The 21,735-nt window shown below is 33.2% G+C and overlaps 1 protein-coding gene across 1 annotated transcript in view; it reads left to right on the top strand.

The window, feature by feature from the left end:
* The window catches only part of LOC143044687 (epithelial sodium channel subunit alpha-like), a 43,127-nt gene extending 22,038 nt beyond the window's left edge, over nucleotides 1-21,089 (top strand). The window contains exons 10-14 of the mRNA XM_076216752.1: nucleotides 3,149-3,224; nucleotides 4,197-4,254; nucleotides 11,316-11,404; nucleotides 14,956-15,031; nucleotides 20,249-21,089. Coding sequence (XP_076072867.1) covers nucleotides 3,149-3,224; nucleotides 4,197-4,254; nucleotides 11,316-11,404; nucleotides 14,956-15,031; nucleotides 20,249-20,386 — 437 coding nt within the window. The 3' untranslated portion in view covers nucleotides 20,387-21,089. The remainder of the gene's footprint in view (nucleotides 1-3,148; nucleotides 3,225-4,196; nucleotides 4,255-11,315; nucleotides 11,405-14,955; nucleotides 15,032-20,248) is intronic.
* The last annotated feature ends 646 nt before the right edge of the window (nucleotides 21,090-21,735 follow it).

Below are 21,735 nucleotides of genomic sequence, written 5' to 3'. Positions count from 1 at the left end.
AAATTGTACTGAATATCAGAACAAAATGGCTGCTCCAAAATGAATAAAATTTTAAATTTATTAAAAATCTTACATAGCAAGTAAATTCACAAAAATACCAACGATTTTTGTCGAGCCTGCAACTTTTGTTGCAGAAAGCTCGACATAGGGATAGTGATCTGGCGGCGGCGGCTACGGCGGCGGCGGCGGCGGTGTTAGCTAACTTCTTAAAAGCTTTATATTTTAGAAGGTGGAAGACCTGGATGCTTCATACTTTGTATATAGATGCCTCATGTTACGAAGTTTCTGTCAGTCACATGTCCAATGTCCTTGACCTCATTTTCATGGTTCAGTGACCACTTGAAAAAAAGTTCAGAATTTTTGTAATGTTGAATCCTCTCTTATTATAAGTAATAGGATAACTATATTTGGTATGTGCGTACCTTGCAAGGTCCTCATGCCTGTCAGACAGTTTTCACTTGACCTCGACCTCATTTCATGGATCAGTGAACAAGGTTAAGTTTTGGTGGTCAAGTCCATATCTCAGATACTATAAGCAATAGGGCTAGTATATTCGGTGTATGGAAGGACTGTTAGGTGTACATGTCCAACTGGCAGGTGTCATCTGACCTTGACCTCATTTTCATGGTTCAGTGGTTATAGTTAAGTTTTTGTGTTTTGGTCTATTTTTCCCATACTTTGTGCAATAAGTCTACTATATTTGTTGTATGGAATGATTGTAAGGTGTACATGTCTAGCGGGCAGATATCATCTGACCTTGACCTCATTTTCATGGTTCAGTGGTCAAAGTTAAGTTTTTGAGTTTTGGTCTTTTTATCTAATATTATATGCCAAAGGTCAACTATATTTGGTGTATGGAATTATTTTATGATCTATATGTAAGTCCCGCAGGTTTTATTTGACCATGACCTCAATTTCACGGTTCATTGCACAGTGAAGTTTTTGTGTTTTGGTCTGTTTTTCGTAAACTATAAGTAATAGGTCAACTATATTTATTGAATGGAAGCATTGTTAGCTGTACATGTCTGCCTGGCATGGTTCATCTGACCTTGACCTCATTTTCATGGTTCAGTGGTTATAGTTAAGTTTTTGTGTTTTGGTCTTTTTTTCCCATACTTTGTGCAGTAAGTATACTATATTTGTTGTATGGAATGATTGTAAGGTGTACATGTCTAGCGGGCAGATGTCATCTGACCTTGACCTCATTTTCATGGTTCAGTGGTCAAAGTTAAGTTTTTGAGTTTTGGTCTTTTTATCTAATATTATATGCCAAAGGTCAACTATATTTGGTGTATGGAAATATTTTATGATCTATATGTAAGTCCCGCAGGTTTTATTTGACCATGACCTCAATTTCACAGTTCATTGCACAGTGTTAAGTTTTTGTGTTTTGGTCTGTTTTTCGTAAACTATAAGTAATAGGTCAACTATATTTATTGAATGGAAGCATTGTTAGCTGTACATGTCTGCCTGGCATGGTTCATCTGATCTTGACCTCATTTTCATGGTTCATTTGTCTTTGTTTAGCTATCTTGGTTTATGTTAAGTTTATGTGGCAGTTGTTAAAGCTTTATACTTAGGACTATCGAAGGCGAGACATTTCAGTGTGTGCACTCTTGTTATAGTAAAAACAAATTCTTGAAAAACTGAATTCCGAGGAAAATTCAAAACTAATAGTCCCTAATCAAACAGCAAAATAAAAATATCAAACACATAAAACAAATGGATAACATGACTGTCATTTTCCTGACTTGTTACAGGCATTTTATTTGTAATTAAAACATTGTACATATGAAACCAGAGTCTGGTTACCAGAGACATATACATTGTAATACATTCGGAAAATAGTGGATTAAACCTGGTTATATTGCTAGCTAAATCTCTCGCTTGTACATATGTATGACAGTCGTATAAAATTATATTGACAATGATGTGTGAACAAAACAAACAGAAATGACAGGTAAAAATTTCAGAAATAGGAGTGCAGCAGTAAACATTGTGTTATAAGTACACACACGTTATATGTAACAAAGAAACACATAGTCATATGGACAAAGCACATTGGCAAAAATTAAAGACAAGAATAAATTAGTTATATCATAGAACAATAACACAATGACGGGATGTTTAAGCACAGGGTCACATTAAATGAATATTATAAAATAAGATAAATGTATGTTACTTTTTGTCGAGCCTTCGACTATTGTCGAAATGGCGAGACATAGCGCTCCTACATTCAGTCGTCGTCCTTTCTTAAACTACCCTGGATTTCTACCATACTTGAACAGAAGCTTGTTTATGATCATAAGATACTATTCAAAAACAAATTTGGTAAACATAAACCTGAGTATCCGTATTTTACTTATAAATGGACTTAGTTTTTCTACCAGTTTACATAACATTCACTCTGTGGTTAAAATGTTTAAAATTTTAATAACTTTCTTAAACTACCCTGGATTTCTACCAAAAAGCTTGTTTATCATCAGAATATGTAGATTTCGTAAATAAAAATTCTTTTTTTTTACCTTTTTTACTAATAAATGAACATTATAGAATTAAGAGATATTCATATAAACAAGCTTCTGTCAAATTTTGGTAGAAATCCAGGGTAGCTTAAATCGAGATATTCATATTTTGCAACCGCCGTCATAGTTATTATTCTAGTCTTTCATATCCCCAATTTCCAAACTGTGGCAATTATTACATGTTTTTAAACTCCGTTAAAGCTGTGTCTCACTATTTAATTTGCAAGTAGACATATAGTGTTTATATTTTTGACCGGATCAATGACCATAACAAGATACTTCATTGATGACTTTATTCTAAAACACCTATATTTAGATAGACTGGTCTATGATAAATGAAGGCAACAGTAGTATACCGCTGGTCGAAATTGATAATCGATTAAGCGATTCGGTTAAACCCCGCCCTGTCAAGTGAAATAAATCAATAACTATTACAAATTGTGTCTTTGATGGAAAGTTGTCTCATTGGCACTCCTACCACAATTTCTTTGACTATAAATTAGTCCACTTTAAAGTCAAAGTGTGAAATGTACAGGTTGTAACAACACAATCACAATAAAAACTAGAGAAAGTATTTAAAACCGATAAAGTCGCTCAAAATGACAATTTTCCTTTGTTGGTAGAACTGAAATGTATGCATGATGAGCGAAAAAGACAACAGAAAAGAAAAGAAGAATGTGAATGCTTTAATCCTTGTAGGTATGTCAGTCTTTTTTACAAATTTGTTTGAGTCTTATAAGTCTTGCTTTTAACATATAAAATAACCATCAGTATACTGAAAATGTATTACCAGTATACCGTCTATCTTCTATATTACTGAATGAATAGAGTTGAAATTGTGTGTCGCGATTTCTTTTACATAAAATCCACGAATATTGTTTAATACAACAAATGGGTAATGACCAGCGAAGTTTATTATGTGTCCATTTCAATATCTTTTGGGGGGTATTGGGGGGTTAAAATCCGGAAAAAGCCAGTTCGGATCGATACTGCACAATACTCGTCTCTGTCTGCCCGGCAAAATGATTTTTTTTCGTAACACTGCAGGTAAGGCAAATATTTCCCTTACACTAAAACACTTTGTGGTACACATTCCGTTGACGCTCTCAGCAATTTAACAACAGATTGTTACATCAAGATCCTTCCCTTCCGGGGAACCGCAGCAATTCAACATGAAACGGTGTGGGATTACTTTAGTTTTCAGTTAGAAATGGGTACCGAAATACGACTGGAATGTGATCTACGCCCATTCATATATTAATGCATAAAATTTTCGGCCTACTCATAATATGGGGGTGGTTCTGAGCACGGATAAACAAAACATCTGGTGTGGTCTAGGATTTAATTTTAGTGGGGATGGGACAAAAAAACATTTTTCAACGGAGCGGAACATGTTGCGAAATACTTTTGGTTGAATTAGCAAAATGTTTCGTGCTGTCATCATTGCCACTTTGTCTGCAAGTATTATTGTCTGTTCAGCAAAACGTTTACCTTAAAGGATGGGTATTACTTCGGTTTTCGGTTAGAAATGGGTACAGCAGTGCGAATTGTTTTAAATTGTTTTAAGAATATCTATTTCAAGTAAATTCCCTACCCATTCTATCTTCTTTTCTAAAAAAAAAATGGTATAATAACCCAGGTGCCTAAATTGATTTTCTTTTTTCTTTCCAGGGAAAACCAATTTTTGAAAACCATCAGTCACCGCAATTGGCCATCGGAAGAATATCTTGTAAGTATTATTCAGTTATTTAAAGTCGAAAGATATAAACTTAAATAGTCTAAATTTTAGCTAATATCAATAAAACTACACCTACTTCATGTAATTGCAGTAATTCCGAAAACAGTTATGGACCCATTTTCTATGTTATAACATGAGATCGTTCAAGACCGAGAGTTAAAATCATTCCTCACTTAAGCTGGGGTCACACATTCACGATTTTTACTGCCGTCCTTGACAGGACCATTCCCGATTAAAATTTGTCAAAAGTCTGATCAAGATCCTGTAAATCGTGGATGGAAATTCAAATTTAATTAAAATTTGTAAAAAAAAATTTAATCACTACAGCAATCAGATATTGTTCTGGCAACGTCGATATTCAACCGTTTCCAAGCGAATTTGTTCCGATAATCTCGTTCTCAATCCGATTCTAATCCGATTTTTATCTTTCGCATGGTAAAGTTCGACCGAGTCTGTCACGACTGCGTCCCTATTCTACCGAATTTAATCCGACAGAGTTCAGACAGTGATCGGACAGTGAACCGAAGCTGACGGAAGTTATCCGTTAGAAAACTATCGGCATACTCGGGATGATCAGGTACTGTCGGAACGTAATCCTATCACGGTCCGCTCTATCGCATTGCAAACGGACTTGTCTGGTATCAGTTGTATTGCTTTCTGTAATTGTCGGGACTCTGAAGTGGGTATCATTGAGGAATTTCGTATTAATAACTGGACTGTTCCGGAACGGTTTTGGCAAAGACGGTTCGCAATCGACAAGATCTTTGTGCAATCTGGACTCAATCGGTAGAAAAACAGCATTGAATAATTTCTCCAGATCATTCCCGTTCCACAGGACATCGTCCAGAAAACACAGAACATTGTTAGGATTTTGAACCGATACAGCAGAATCTGTCACGTCATAGTCACAGTTTCCCCGAATGTTACGGGACGCACCTAACTGTCGGGTGCTTGGCCGAACTATCAGGATCATTCCCGACCCGTAGGAATCTGTTACGAACTTAAACGACTGCGTTCAGACAATGTAGGACATTCCAGATAATTGAGGATAGTAATCCGATTTTTTTTCACTTTTCGCGTCTTACCGCTGTCTGATCTCAAACGGGAGCAATAATCGGCAATTTGTGAACGCCGCATAAAGGACCTAAATATCGTCCCCCGTCAATTTTTAATTGGAATGAGTGTCGTAATATCATTCACGACTCACTCCGTACTTACTGTTTGAAATAGATAAAACGGGAAAAAAGCTGACAAAAATCTTTGGACTCCTTTGTTAATTCATTAATGAACATAGTTGATATACGTATTCAACATTTTAAAGAACATTTTACTCTTAACAACAACCATAAAAACCCTATTCCTCGTATCAAACATAAAATAAAAGTACTTGCCAAGGAATTTGTTTTTGCCCCGGCCGATAAAGCTGCTAATAATATCATTAATGTTTGACGTAAATTTTACATTGAGCTTCTGAAAAAAGAAATCACCAATTCACCAACATTCCAACTGACTCCATTTTCAGAAAACGACATCTGTAACAAACATAAATTTTAGCTACCTCTTTACAAGCAGTACCAAAAACAATGAAAGTCCCAACTATGTACTGGCTTTATTTATTTCGTCTTCAAGCCATTTTTCCACTACTAAATTGTCTATTCTTCTTACTAGTACACTTAGTACAATCAAAAACCTGATAATAAATTGTTCAAATAAGGCCTTCGAAAATAGTGGAATTAATTACTTTTGAAGTGTCCAAAAACTCGTTGGATGTACTTGATAAATTGCATGGTTATAGTGGTGATTTTGAATCTATTCAAAGTTTTGATTTTTACACTCTATATACCACATTGCCTCATATTCTCATTAAGAAAACAATCACACACCTAATTAAATGGGCATTTAAAAAGTAAGAATGCGAATACATATGTTCAAACTCGTTTTCGGTCATTTTTTAGTAGCAATAAACAAAAGAACTATGTCAATTGGACATGCATTGAAACTATATCTGCCCTTGAATATTACAAGATAACATTTTTGTTTGCTTTGGAGATTCAGTATATCGTGAACTTATCGGAATTAATGGGGATTAACTGTGCACCACTTATTGTGGACCTGTTTTTGTATTGCTATGAGTTGCAATTCATGACTAAAATCAGCAAAGACCCATCGAAACAACATCTGATACAAAAATTTAATAATACTTTTAGATATTTGAATGATATTTTGGCTCTCAATAATGATCACTTCAGTATGTATAAAGAAATTTATCCGGTTGAACTTACTTTAAATAAAGCTAATACATACAATTACCTTTGCTCTTTCCTCGATCTGGATATCTATATTATAAACGGAAAGCATAATACAGAAAATTGATGATAAAAGAAATGATTTTTCATTTCCTATCGTTAATTATCCATTTGTAGATTGTGACGTTCCCTTATATAACTCAACTTGTACGATTCGCTCCTGTATGTAACAACTTTTAAATTTTAGCGAGAGAATTTTATGTATTACTGAAAAATTATTATACCAGGGTTTTCGATATCCCAAACTAGTCAAAACATTTACTAAATTTTATCATCAGTTTTCACCTCAGAAGCTAACAAAACCTTTAGAGACTTTTTAAGAAGGGATATAGTTACGATACTGTTGTCAGGTCAATAAAGGTTGCATATTTTGGCTTTAATATTGATTCACTTATAGGGTCTTTGCGTTAGAATTAAACACATTTATTTAAAAACCGGTTGTTGGCATGACATGGGTTATGTTCTTCTCATATATTTTATGATAGTATAATACCAAACCCCTAACGGGACGGATTGTGCTTGATATTCATATGATGAAGACATAATCTTTCAATCAGTTAAATTGAGGTCTGGAGCTTGTATGTCAGTAACTGCTAGTAATCTGTTGTTATTTATGTATTATTTTCATTTTGGTTTTTATGGCCCCGCAACGAAGTTGTCGGTGCCATATAATTTTACCCTTGTCCGAAATCCGTAATTCCGATATTCCGTAATTCCGATATTCCGATATTCCGTTATTCCGATATTCAGAAATTCCGTAATTCCGTCATTCTGTCATTCCGCAACAAACCATTATACGAAGTTTTTTTTTCTAAACACCTACTGATATTTGGCTGATTTTTGGTATGTGAGTTAACCATGATGAGTTACAGATCAAGTTTAAGTTTTGTTCCACTCCACTTAAATTTTGCCGAAATTACAGCCTTTGGACCTTGAGAAATTGTTGAAAATCACAGTTATACAGACTTTTTTCTAAACGCCTTCAGATATTGGGCTGATTTTTGATATGTGAGTTAACCATGATGAGTTACAGATCAAGTATAAGTTTTGTTCTGCTTCGCTAATTTTTGCTGAAATTACAGGCTTTGGACTTTGATAAATTATATCATGTGTTATTGAAATTGCAGATTTTTCAACTTTTTGGGACGGGGACACTCGTGTCGCTTTAACACATCTAGTTTTCTTTTGTTACCTCTTCTGATATCATACTCGGACTTCTTTTGAACTGAATTTTACTGTGCGTATGTTATGCGTTTACTTTTCTACATTGGCTAGAGGAATAGGGGGTGGGTTGAAATCTCAAAAACATGTTTAACCCCGCCGCCTTTTTACGCCTGTCCCAAGTCAAGGGCCTCTGGCCTTTGTTAGTCTCGTATGGTTTTTAATTTTAGTTTCATGTGTATAATTCAGAGTTTTGTATGACGTCCATTATCACTGAACTAGTATATATATTTGTTTAGGGGCCAGCTGATGGACGCCTCCGGGTGCGGGAGTTTCTGCTGCATTTAAGACCTATTAATGACCTTCTAATGTTGTCTGTTCTATGATCGGGTTGTTGTCTCTTTCACACTTTGACACATTTCCCATTTCCATTTTCAATTTTATTTATTTTTGGCTGACGATTTGTAGATATTGTACTTCCTTTAAATAAAAAAAAAAGAAAATAATCTACAGCTTAATAATAGCCTATTATGATCCCACACTTCTCCTTGATATCAAATTTATGAGATATGAAGTAAAACACGAAAGCAACAAGATGTGCTTTATACCTGTATGTTCAACTGTCAATAGATTCCAATTTAAGGATGAACAGGAATCTGTATTTCAAAAAATACTTTTGGTGTATTATATAGTTTTGAAAATGCTTTTTAAAATTTGTTTGCTAAGTGGCTTAGGTTTAGATAATTTAATTTGTCATCGGAATACAAAGGCACGCAAGTAAGGAAGGGAGCAAAACATCACCCATAAACATAACAGAATGATGTCATACACAAAAACAAAAAGTCGAGAACTTTAAATCACTTCTGTTATGAATATCAATAATGTGGTCATTTTTATAAATTTCCTGATTACAAAATTTTGAATTGTGTCGAAAAACTAAGGATTTTCGTATCCCAGGCATAGATTACCTTAGCCGTATTTGGCACAACTTTTTGGAATTTTTTATCCTCAATGCTCTTCAACATTGTACTTGTTTGGTTTTATAATATTTTGATATGAGCATCACTGATGAGTCTTATGTATAGGTGTCACACATCAGCGTATTGCCCCGGCGTACGCCGGGTGTGTATACAAATCATGTACGCTGCCAATACGCTAGTAATTTTGGATGCATTCAACCTGTCGATCATATCTGTAACATGCGTACCTAAGCGTTTATCGGGCGTTCAAGAAACGTATGTTTGCTTATGCCTGGTGTTTGTCTAACGTTGATGGAATGCACTCAACGAAGGAAAAAAGTTTCTTAAGGGCATACGATACAGTTTTGAACCTGTATTTACAAGATGATGAAAATTTGCATGTAGGCTATTTTTTACCTGATTAAATCAAATATGTGATAAAAAATATACCTTCATGTGCTACTTTTTGAGTAAAGTGAGGTCAAAATTTTGTATATTTGCTCAAAATTCAGATTTGTGTCCGTATTTTCTTTTTCGAAAGAAAGACACAACTTTTTTGTTTTAAAAGATAAACACGAATTATTTTTTGTTAAATAATCGGTAATTTCTGTATTTTTTAAGTATCATTAAAAATTATGCAATTTTTATTTCGAAATAACTCTATATTTATCAAATGTTCATGAATAGAGGAAAAAACGTCATTTTTTGCTGAATGTTTATCAAAATTAAGAAAATTGCGCTATTTACAGTTTTATAAAATTTGGGTCACATAATCTCACAAATTGCTGTTTTAAAAAATAGGGGTCCATGCACTCGTTTTCAAATTAAATCAGTTTGAATGATAAAAAAAACAGTCGAAAAATGCATCTTTTCCCGATATGTCATAGTTTGACGTCGCGAAAATAACATTTTACGTTAGCAACGTCATTACCTTCCCTGTAACTGTATCGTATGCCCTTAAACGTATTTGAGACGCGTCCCGGTCGTATCGTGGACGTTCTATTATGGGGTGTTTGTTACATACACCCACATACGATTTAGTTTAAGTCGAACGATCTCGAAGCGTATACAACGTGCCCTAAGCGTGTCTCAAATTATCTGTAGCGCGTTAAACGCGCTTGTAGAGTATTATGTAACGTGGGTGTACCGTATAGGTATACGCTAGACTCACGCTTGAGCTGGATGAAAATGTTTATGCTGCATATAAATTTACTCGAGTTGTAGCGTTCACCAAGCGTATACCTTTGTATTTCGACGTACTTCCAACTTTTGCAACGCGCGTTTTACGATTGCTTATCGTTCCTCTGGCGTGCAACTAACGTATACCGACTTTGTCAATTTTCTCTGTACGTTTGGTGCACGCCAATGTGTGACGCCGGCATTATCTAGACGAAACGCGCGTCTGGCGTATAAAATTATAATCCTGGTACCTTTGATAACGGTTTAATTGTTATTAAAATCACAGATAATGTAATTTGTTGATATTACTTTACTAATGAGTTTTATTTTTTAAACTGATCTTCCTTAAAGTCTTTAAACGGTCACTAGCTGTCAAATTCGTTTTCACCGATTTGTCTCAAATTCTCATTGAAATTCTCATATACGATTCAAACTAAAACGTATATGTTCATACTAAAACGTATAGCCAAATAAACTTCTTACGATGCATAAACACAAAATTATGTATCAGCATTTTGTTTGTATTTTAGTCTAGGCGCAGTATAAATAACCATCCGGGTGACCTTTTGAAAACTAAGTCGACGGTTATACATGTACGACTTGTTGTAAACATAAACATAGACACATAACTCGTGCAATTGGATTTTTCTAGGTCTGTTTAATTTCATATTACATGTTAAAATAATGTGTAAATAATCGTTTTTACCTGTATAAGAATGAGGGTTTTTTTGTTGATCGAATCCGTCAATCAAATTGTTTGCCATTGTTTCATTTTTAATGTTGTCTTACTACCTGAAACACGCCTAGTTCATTCGTAACCAATCTCTATGAGATTTAGCTATGTGGTTCAATTGGAGTTTTTATAAATACTGATTTAATGAGATGAAATTATTCACTTGGAAGGGAATAATTCATAAGCAATTTTTCTTTGCTTATTTTCACAAAACTGAACCGAACGGTCTGCTAAAAGCGAATTTTTATTTCAATATTTCAATTTCATTAGTGATTGGAAAAACACAAAAACATATGTTTTTCTATATCTCGTTGCTAGCGTCCCTTTAACATATTCATACAGTACATACCTAGAAAATAATATTATTGACATAGACGCAATATACACAATACCATATACAATTGTATATACATGTAGATATCAATAAAAGGGCATATTTTTTGTCTTCTTTTTGAAAAAAATGTAAAGTTTTGTTTTAAAAGATTCCTATTCTATAATTTAAATATACGTGTTAGTATTTTATAAAACATATAATGAATTTGACAGCCAATGCCCCTGCCCCTTTAAATTGAAAACTAGAAATATAAGTGTAGCCTGTATATGTCAAATGTTTGGAAAGAATCTACATTTGAGTTTCGTGGCATATACTACTTCATTTAAACTCTTTTATTTATAGTAGGCATGATATGTGATTATTTATATCTTTCTTTTCAGGATACTTTGAAAGAAGGGGTATGCTTTAATATTCAAAACAAATGCTTTGATGCTTCACTATATGATAACGAAGACGTCCAAACACAAAGGTATTTAATACAAATACTTAGAAGATAAAATCTGAAATTTATTGAACTTTTATTTCAAACCAAATTTTCTTATTTGTAGGCATTTATTTTCCTTACATTGAACACTAAACTACAACACATTTAGAGAATACTTACAATGTTATTAGTTTATGTATGGGTTTTGCTTATTATTGCAGACTGTACAGTGACTGTTTTTATCCACGTAATTTGTTATGGTGTGGATATTGTCTAATTAGCACTCCTACACGTCACCATATTTTTATAAAGCTTAACTTCAAACCAAACTTACAATTTCTACTTTTTTTCATGACAACTATAAGACAAAATCTTGAATAATATACTTCATTAGTGAATGTTTTTTTCTATAGATGATTTGCTTTTCAAGAGCTTGTGGTTGATAAATAGACTTACTTTACAGATAAAGGACTGTCTTTAAATCGTCCCTGTCATGTTTGATAGATCTTTTGTTGCAGAAAGCTCGACATAGGGATAGTGATCCGGCGGCGGCGGCGGTGTTAGCTCACTTCTTAAAAGCTTTATATTTTAGAAGGTGGAAGACCTGGATGCTTCATACTTTATATATAGATGCCTCATGTTACGAAGTTTCCGTCAGTCACATGTCCAATGTCCTTGACCTCATTTTCATGGTTCAGTGACCACTTGAAAAAAAAGTTCAGATTTTTCGTAATGTTGAATTCTCTCTTATTATATGTAATAGGATAACTATATTTGATATGTGCGTACCTTGAAAGGTCCTCATGTCTGTCAGACAGTTTTCACTTGACCTCGACCTCATTTCATGGATCAGTGAACAAGGTTAAGTTTTGGTGGTCAAGTCCATATCTCAGATACTACAAGCAATAGGGCTAGTATATTCGGTGTATGGAAGGACTGTAAGGTGTACATGTCCAACTGGCAGGTGTCATCTGACCTTGACCTCATTTTCATGGTTCAGTGGTTATAGTTAAATTTTTATGTTTTGGTCTGTTTTTCTCATACTATATGCAATAGGTCTACTTTATTTGTTGTATGGAATGATTGTAAGGTGTACCTATCTAGTGGGCAGATGTCATGTGACCTTGACCTCATTTTCATGGTTCAGTGGTCAAAGTTAAGTTTTTGAGTTTTGGTCTTTTTATCTAATACTATATGCCATAGGTCATCTATATTTGGTGTATGGAAATATTTTATGATCTTTATGTCAGTCGCGCAGGTTTTATTTGACCGTGACCTCATTTTCACGGTTCATTGCACAGTGTTAAGTTTTTGTGTTTTGGTCTATTTTTCTTAAACTATAAGTAATAGGTCAACTATATATGTTGTATAGAAGCATTGTTAGCTGTACATGTCTGCCTGGCATGGTTCATCTGACCTTGGCCTCATTTTCAAGGTTCATTGGTCTTTGTTTAGTTATCTTGGTTAATGTTAAGTTTACGTGACAGTTGTATTAAAGCTTAGCTTTATACTTAGGACTATCAACATAATATCAATGATTAGTATAGAAGGCGAGACATTTCAGCGTGTACACTCTTGTCATGAACCAGTATATAGTATCTTATATTTCAAAATTAAAGATCTTTGAAAATCAAGTTGACCTTTGTCCTTGAACTCTATTGCGGTGTTATGAAACAGATCTGTCTGTCCGTCCATCCGTCCGTCCGTCTGTCTGTCCGTCCGTCTGTCCGGCGTAAACATATCGCACCGTAACATGAGAACGACTTATCCAAATTTCATGAAACTTATTATAGTTGTTTCTTATGATGGTCAAATGATCTGTATACTTTTTGGTGAAAATAAGATTAAAACTTTTTGAGTTACGGCACTTTGTAACTAAAACAGGGGGGGGGGGTTTCCACATGTCGCACCGTATATCAAAAACGATTTTTGATTATTGCTTAAAACTTTACACAATTCTTAGTTATATCGTAAGATCTGTATACTTTTTGGTGATGATTCAAAATTTCATTTTTGAGTTATTGAGTATTTTGTAAAAAATGGGGAGGGGGTTTTTACATGTCGCGCCGTATCTCAAAAACGATTTATGATTATTGCTTAAAACTTTACACACTTCTTTGTTATATTAATCTAAACATCTGTAAACTTTTGGGTGATGATTCAAAATTTCATTTTTCAGTTATTTAGTATTTTGTAAAAAAGGGGGGGGGGTTTACAAGTCGTGCCGTAACTCAAAAACAATTTATGATTATTGCTTAAAACTTTACACACTTCTTTGTTATATTAATCTAAACATCTGTATACTTTTTGGTTTTGATTCAAAATTTTATTTTAGTGATATTTAGTTTTTTGAAGAAAAAAAAGAGGGGATGGTTCATATGTCCCTCCGTATCTCAAAAACAATATATGGTTATTGCTTAAAACTTTCTCAGAAACTATTTATGATTATTGCATAAAACTTTTACACAAGACGACGGGCGTATCATGCGCTGATGGCGCAGCTGTTTATTGTTCAAGGGTTGTATCATCATATAACTTATTTCAAACATTCCATGATAGAAAACTTCTATATACACAGTACCACTTTAACCAAATTTCCCTTGTCACTAAAATGTTGTGAACAATTTCCGACAAGACTGCTACCTATAGTCTTGATTCAAACTTCCCTTTGTTGGGCCAATGACATCGAAACTAAAGTTCCTTGGTCTTGATCAATAGCGGATTAATTGTTGCACATACATCATTTCACTCGTGTGAAACACATAAAAGAAAAAGACTTTCGTATGTTCGTGTGTATATTGCTCGATTTGGTCGAAATTATTTGAACAGATAGAGAATGTAGCACATAATTTGTTAAAGGAATTTTGTCGATATATTTTACTGTTTCAAAGTAATAGTACAAATTATTTTACTTTACATTGACTCTAAAAATATAAGGTTTAAATATCTTTAAATGAAAAAGTGACATAATTCACTTCTTTTGATTAACAAAATGCCTTTTTTATATCACATAATAGGCTACTGCATACGTTTTCAAAAATAAGGGCTAAAAAGGTCACTTCCGTTTTGCATGAGGTCCATTCAGGTTGACCTTTATTGTCTTATATGTGAGGTTATTGAAATATATCACCATATAACGTATTATAAAAATACCTAAAACATATTAAATGTCACAATATCGTTATTCCGTAACAAATAATTTAGAAAAAACGTATATAAAGTTCCACTTATATTTCAAGTTTGTCTCATACAGGAAGAAAATAACAATTCTTATGAGTCACCATAAAGCTGAGGTCAAATTCAATTTCGAAATCCTGAGGTTATAATGAGCACTTCTGATTTTTTTGTCGGTATCCTTAAAGGTGGTTCAACAATAAGCGTTTGATATGTTATCAAATATCTAATGGACGCAGGCATCTTTGGAAATCTCCTTTCAATCATCAATCATCAATCATTCATCAATAATCAATAATCAATCATCCATCATCAAAATGAAATAACCACCAGTATCATGGTATCGTAAAGATAAAAAAAACTTTGTGTCCGATATCGGGAGTAAATTATTTGCACTATTATATAAATTTTCCTGTTTTTAGTATGGACTACGTTAAAGTTGACATATTTTACGAAGATCTGAATTACGAGAGGATAATGGAAACTCCAGAAATTGAGGTGAGTATGAACTGTGACATGTCGGGGAAAGAAGCATTTTTTGACTGATTTTTGTCAATCAAACTGATTGAACTTGAAAACGAGTTCATGAACCCCATTTTAGTTCACCTGGCCTGAAGGGCCAAGTGAGCTTTTTCATCATTTTGCGTCCGTCGTCCGTCGTTGTCGTCCGTCGTCGTTACTTTTACAAAGATCTTCTCTGAAACTACTGGGCCAAATTAAACCAAACTTGGCCACAATCATCATTCAATTTTGGGTATCTAATTTAAAAAATGTGTCCGGTGACCCGGCTAACCAACCAAGATGGCCGCCAAGGCTAATAATAGAACATAGCGGTAAATGTAGATTTTGGCTTATATCTCTGAAACCAAAGCATTAAGAGCAAATCTTACAGTGGTAAAATTGTTAATCAGGTCAAGATCTATCTGCCCTGAAACTTGCAGATAAATCGGAGAACCCGTTGTTGGGTTGCTGCGCCTTAATTGGTAATTCTAAGAAAATTTCGCAGCTTTTGGTTATTATCTTGAATATTATTATAGATAGAGATAAACTGTTACAGCAATAATGTTCAGCAAAGTAAGATCTACAAATAAGTCAAAATGACCAAAATGGTCAGTTGACCCCTTAAGGTGTAATTGCCTTTTATAGTCAATTTTTAACATTTTTTTGGTAAATTTTGGTAATCTTGATCAAATTTTTGTAATCTTTTACAAATTTTTGTAATCTCTTACAAAATTCTTCTCCTCTGAAGCTATTAAGACAAATTTAACCAAACTTGTCCACAATCATCATTAGGGTATCTTGTTTAAAAAATGTGTCCGATGACCCCGCCCGTGAACCAAGATGGCCGACATGGCTTTAAATAGTACATAGGGTAAAATACAGTGTTTGGCTCATATCTCTGAAACCAAAGCATTTAAAGAAAATCTGCTGTGGATAAAATTGTTCATTAGGTCAAAATCTATCTGCCCTGAAATGTTCAGACCAATCAGGCAACTTGTTGTGCTGCTGCCCCTGAATTGGTAATTTTAAGAAAATTTTGCAGCTTTTGGTTATTATCTTGAATATTATTATCGATAGACATAAACTGTAAATAGCAATGATGTACAGCAAAGTAAGAGCTACAAATAAGTCAACTTGAACGAAGTGGTCAATTAACCCCTAAAGGAGTTATTGTCCTTTATAGTCAATTTTTAACAATTTTCATAAATTTTGTAAATTTTTACAAAATATTTTCCACTATCACTTCTGGTTCATATTCATTATAGATAGAGATAATTGTAAGCAGCAAGATTGTTCAATAAAGTAAGATCTACAAACATCAAAAACATCAAACACAATTTTGTCATGAATCCATCTGTGTCCTTTTTTCAATATGCATATAGATCATTATATAGTAGAGTGACACAGGCTCTTTGGTACGGGGCGCCTTATGGGACTCTTGTGGTTTTGTACAAAATTCAATTCTGTCATAACAAAATCATTTTTGTCTTACAAAACTATGTGCTACAGACTTGTTCACATATTTTGTCAATTTTGTTGAGACAAAAGTCAATTTTGTCAATTTTGTTGAGACAAAAGTCAATTTTGTGACGACAAAATTCATTTTTGTGACGACAAAATTCAATTTTGTAACAACAAAATTGACTTTTATGAGACAAAATTGACTTTCGTGAGACAAAATTGACTTTCGTGAGACAAAAATCAATTTTGTTGAGACAAAAGTCAATTTTGTCAATTTTGTTGAGACAAAAGTCAATTTTGTCTCACAAAAGTCAATTTTGTCTCACAAAAGTCAATTTTGTCAATTTTGTTGAGACAAAAGTCAATTTTGTCAATTTTGTTGAGACAAAATTCAATTTTGTCAATTTTGTTGAGACAAAAGTCAATTTTGTCAATTTTGTTGAGACAAAATTCATTTTTGTCAATTTTGTGTAACAAAAGTCGATTTTGTATGCAAATTACTTCACAGAAACCAAACTAAACTAATTTGAATACAAAATTGACTTTTGTCGCCCAATTTTCAAATTAGGTAACAAAATTCAAGTCTGTGTAACAAAAATGAATTTTGTCATGACAAAAGTGACTTTTGTCCGCTGATAGATAATTTTGTATGACAAAATTTTAAATTTGTAGTATGATACAAATTTTGTTAAACTGAACTTATTTTTGTTGAACAAAAGTCACTTTTGTCCGTACAAAATTGAATTTTGAGTACAAAACCACAAGAGTCCCATTCGGCGCCCCGTATTTGGAGCCTCTAGTTTTAATTGCATTAGGTTTGACAATGTGTGAAGATTTTTTTTGTACCAACGTTTATGGAATTTAAAACTGAGTCACAGATGAATCTTTTATATTAAATTAGATAGACAAACAGCAAAAGTTTAAAATTTCGTCTCCATTTATCTCTTAAAATATATTTGTTATAACATATTTTAAATGACTGGGTGAAAAATTACGGGTCTCTGAATGGGACTCTTGTGGTTTTGTGCAAAATTCAATTCTGTCATAACAAAATCATTTTTGTGTTACAAAACTAAGTGAAACAGACTTGTTTTATGAGAACTTCAATTTTGTGATGACAAAATTCATTTTTGTAGACAAAATTCATTTTTGTCAAATAGGTATGCAAATATTAATTTTGTATGCAAATATAAACTTATTACACAAAAATCACTTTTGTGTTAAATTTTCACTTCTGTTTAAGAAAACTCAATTTTGTCTACACAAAAATAAACACAAAACTGAACTTTGGCATAACAAAAATGAATTTTGTCTACAATCATTACAAAATTCAATTTTGTGTTTATTTTTGTGTAGACAAAATTGACTTTTGTGACACAAATGACTTTTGTGACACAAAATTGACTTTTGTGACACAAAATTGACTTTTGTGACACAAAATTGACTTTTGTGGCACAAAATTGACTTTTGTGTTAAATTTTCATGTCTGTTTATACAAAACTCAATGTTGTCTACACAAAAATAAACAAATTGAATCTTGTGACAAAATCTCAGTTTTGTATGCAAATTAGTTCACAGAATCCAAACTAAACTAATTTGTATATGTTCCAGACCATATTAGTATTTGGACCGTACGCGTACGGTTCGGACCGTATACGTATACTCGTACGGTCCGACCATACGCGTACGGTTGGACCGTGTGAGTATACGCGTACGGTCCAGCTGATGTTTTGGGATCATATGGGTTAAATTTAAACAAATATTTATCAAAATCATTATTTTTAGTTACACAAATTGTTTTTATTACATGTATGAGGATAAAATGATTAAGCGAACAATTGAAATTAAATATGTGTTTATTTGTATATACGTGAATCCTATTTTGGTACTAAAGGTGACACTGACTTCCACAAAGAACGTCATATTTTTTTTACAGTAACATAATTTGTTCATGCACGTTGCTTTGCATTTATTTTTTTTGTAAAGTTCCTTAATATTCTAAAACGATTGCCCCCCCCCCCAGTCTAAGTTTACTTCCGATAACTTCAATTCCAATTAGCATACTTGGCTACTTGGCTTCAATTTATGAATTACTGAAATGCTAAATACAGGAAATTAACAGATTAAATCAACGTGCTTTTTTTTAATCGTTTTAACATTATTTTGTTTTATTTCAATTACTATTGAACTTATTACATTAATTTGAGATATAAGTTATGTTGATCAGTTATATACATTTGTATCTGATAAACGTGACCAACTTCTTATATTAGTCAGACCGTACGCGTACGGTCCGACCGTATGCGTATTTTGAAAATATACGCGTACGGTCCAAATACTCATACGGTCTGGAACATATACAAAATTGACTTTTGTCGCCCAATTTTCAAATTAGTAACAAAAGTAAAGTCTGTGTAATAAAAATGAATTGTGTCATGACAAAACTAACTTTTGTCCAGTGAAAGATAATTTTGTATGACAAAATTTAAATTTGTAGTATGCTACAAATTTTGTTAAACTGAACTCATTTTTGTTGAATAAAAACTAACTTTTGTATGTTCACAATTGAATTTCGAGTACAAAACAAAAAGAGTCCCATTCGGCGCCCCGTAAAAATAGCTTGTATGCAAATTTTCGTTCAAAATCACCATAGGATCTAAACTGTATCGTTTTGCCCATCCGGTAGTCAGTACTTTTGTGCTGACATGAATTGTCATTGATATGGTTATATTTTTAAATTTACTGTTAACAAAATTTTGAATTTTTGGAAATAATAAGACTCTTCTACCTCAGGCATATATTACCTTAGCTGAATTTGGCAACACTTTTAGGCATTTTGGTTCTCAATGCTTTTCAACTTCGTACTTTATTTGGTCTTGTTAACTTTTTTGGATTCGAACGTCACTGATGAGTCTTTTGTAGACGAAACGCGCGTCTGGCGAATATACAAAATTAAGTCCTGGTATCTATAATGAGTTATTTACAACCACTGGGTCGAAGCAACTGCTGGTGGAGATTTATTTCCCCGAGGGTATCACAAATCCAGTAGTCGGCACTTTTGTGCTGACATGAAAAGTCATTGATATGGTTATATTTTTAAATTTACTGTTTACAAAATTTTGAATTTTTGGAAATAATAAGGCTTTTCTACCTCAAGCATAGATTACCTTAGGTGAATTTGGCAACACTTTTAGGAATTTTGGTCCTCAATGCTCTTCAACTTCGTACTTTGTTTGGCCTTTTTAACTTTTTTGGATTCGAGCGTCACTGATGAGTCTTTTGTAGACGAAACGTGCGTCTGGTGTATATAAAAAATTAAGTCCTGCATGGTATCTATGATGAGTTTATTTGACCTTAAAACCCCATAATATTCAATACATCAATTATTATTATATTTAATTGAGTTATGTGATCTTATAAAATGAGGGTTGTTAAGTCTTTTTAATATATCGCTGTCTAAGATACTCTTAAACGATTCCAATGGTCATCACCAACCTATACAGTATAAACAGAAGTTGTCCGATAGAAAGGAGATGTATTGGGTATCCATCCGTGACACTTAATCAGTATATGCACAGCAACAACAAATATTCCCAGTCACAAACCCTTCAACTCATTAATCTTCTAATAACTATTAAAATGTTCCCAGTCACAAACCCTTCAACTCATTAATCTTCTAATAACTATTCAAAGTCACTTTCTTTTATATTGATAACGTCTAGTTTTAATCCTCTACAACCTTTCTCTTTCCAGAATGCCCAGTTTATGTCAGATGTAGGTGGCGCTGTAGGCCTATGGATTGGATTCTCTGTATTAAGTTTTTTCGAACTTGTACAGTTACTTGTAGAGTGTATTAAGCATGCACTTACATGTAGATGTTTTAGAAATTAGCAAAGGAGAGAAAGCGAGAGCCGAAGAAAATACATATCGAGTAAAACAAGACATAATTCAGAATCCTTAACCTATGTGGAGAACTCAAAATGTAACTTTTCTTCAATAGAATCTAGATTATAACGTTTACAACAGATTGAGTATAGACTTCTTAAAAAATCTGAATACATTTCAAAATGAACCGTGATAACATAAGACAATGAGCTAAGTGCATTTATCTCTTTGTCTATCTTGCTTATGTTTTTGTTTATGTTGATTGATTGCGCTGTCTGCTGAGCATATAGTGTTGCCCATTTCTGTCACTTCATTAATTTGTCCTTCGAACATTTAACTGCCAGAACTGTTAGGACTGTTTTGTATAAATGTATGTGTAGCCAACATTAATACATGAATATATTGTAGAAAAAAAAAAATATTTCGAGTTCACACAAACGACCGTCTGTGTAGTTGGGATTAAATTATCAAGTAATCATAATTCATCAAATGTTGTTATAAAGATATAATTATTATATCCAAGATATTTTGTAACTATATGTATATAATGTCTTACAATTTGATACATATTTATTTGTATTCTAAATGACTATATAAAATGATGTGTAAAATGTTTCATACACAACTCATAGTGCTTGCAAAGACAATTTACCGTTGTGAATAGCTAAAAGGAATTTGAGTAAATATAACGAGTGTTCATTCATGCATCTATGTTTGTTTTGTTGTTTTTGTACATGAAAAGATGGTAAATTGTTATTTTGTTTTCTTCAGACCTTTTCTGTGAATCTCAAACCTGAAAACTAATAAAAACGTGCAATACAACTCGAAAGAGGCAATAAAATCATTCGGATTGTGAATAGATCACAAATCTCTTTGAAGCAACAATCCATCTTCCACTTTAAACGATATTTTAGACTACAATATTTCGGCTTCGAACATCACAGGAAAACCTTAATTGATAAAATAAATCATCTGGTGTATAAAAATTGGTGTTGTTAATGTTCCTGAGCTTGCAATCCTGTCATGATTCATCTATAGGTTTCTGCTGACAAGGAAAAAGTCAAATCACAAAAATACTGACCTCCGAGGAAAATTCCCTCATCAAACGACAAAATCAAAAGCTCGAACACATCAAACGAATGGATGACAACTGTCATATTCCTGACTTGGTACCTTGCAAGATCCTCATGCCCGTCAGACAGTTTTCACTCGACCTTGACCTCATTTCATGGATTAGTAAACAAGGTTTAGTTTTTGGTGGTCAAATCAATATCTCAGATACTATAAGCAATATAAGTAGTATGTTCGGTGTATTGAAGGATTGTAAGGTGTACATGTCTAGCTGGCAGTTGTCA

This window comes from Mytilus galloprovincialis, chromosome 9 (genome assembly GCF_965363235.1).
Source record: "Mytilus galloprovincialis chromosome 9, xbMytGall1.hap1.1, whole genome shotgun sequence".
Taxonomy (NCBI): Eukaryota; Metazoa; Mollusca; class Bivalvia; order Mytilida; family Mytilidae; genus Mytilus; species Mytilus galloprovincialis.
Note: the sequence above shows the minus strand (reverse complement) of the source record. Positions and strands in the feature narration are given on the sequence as shown.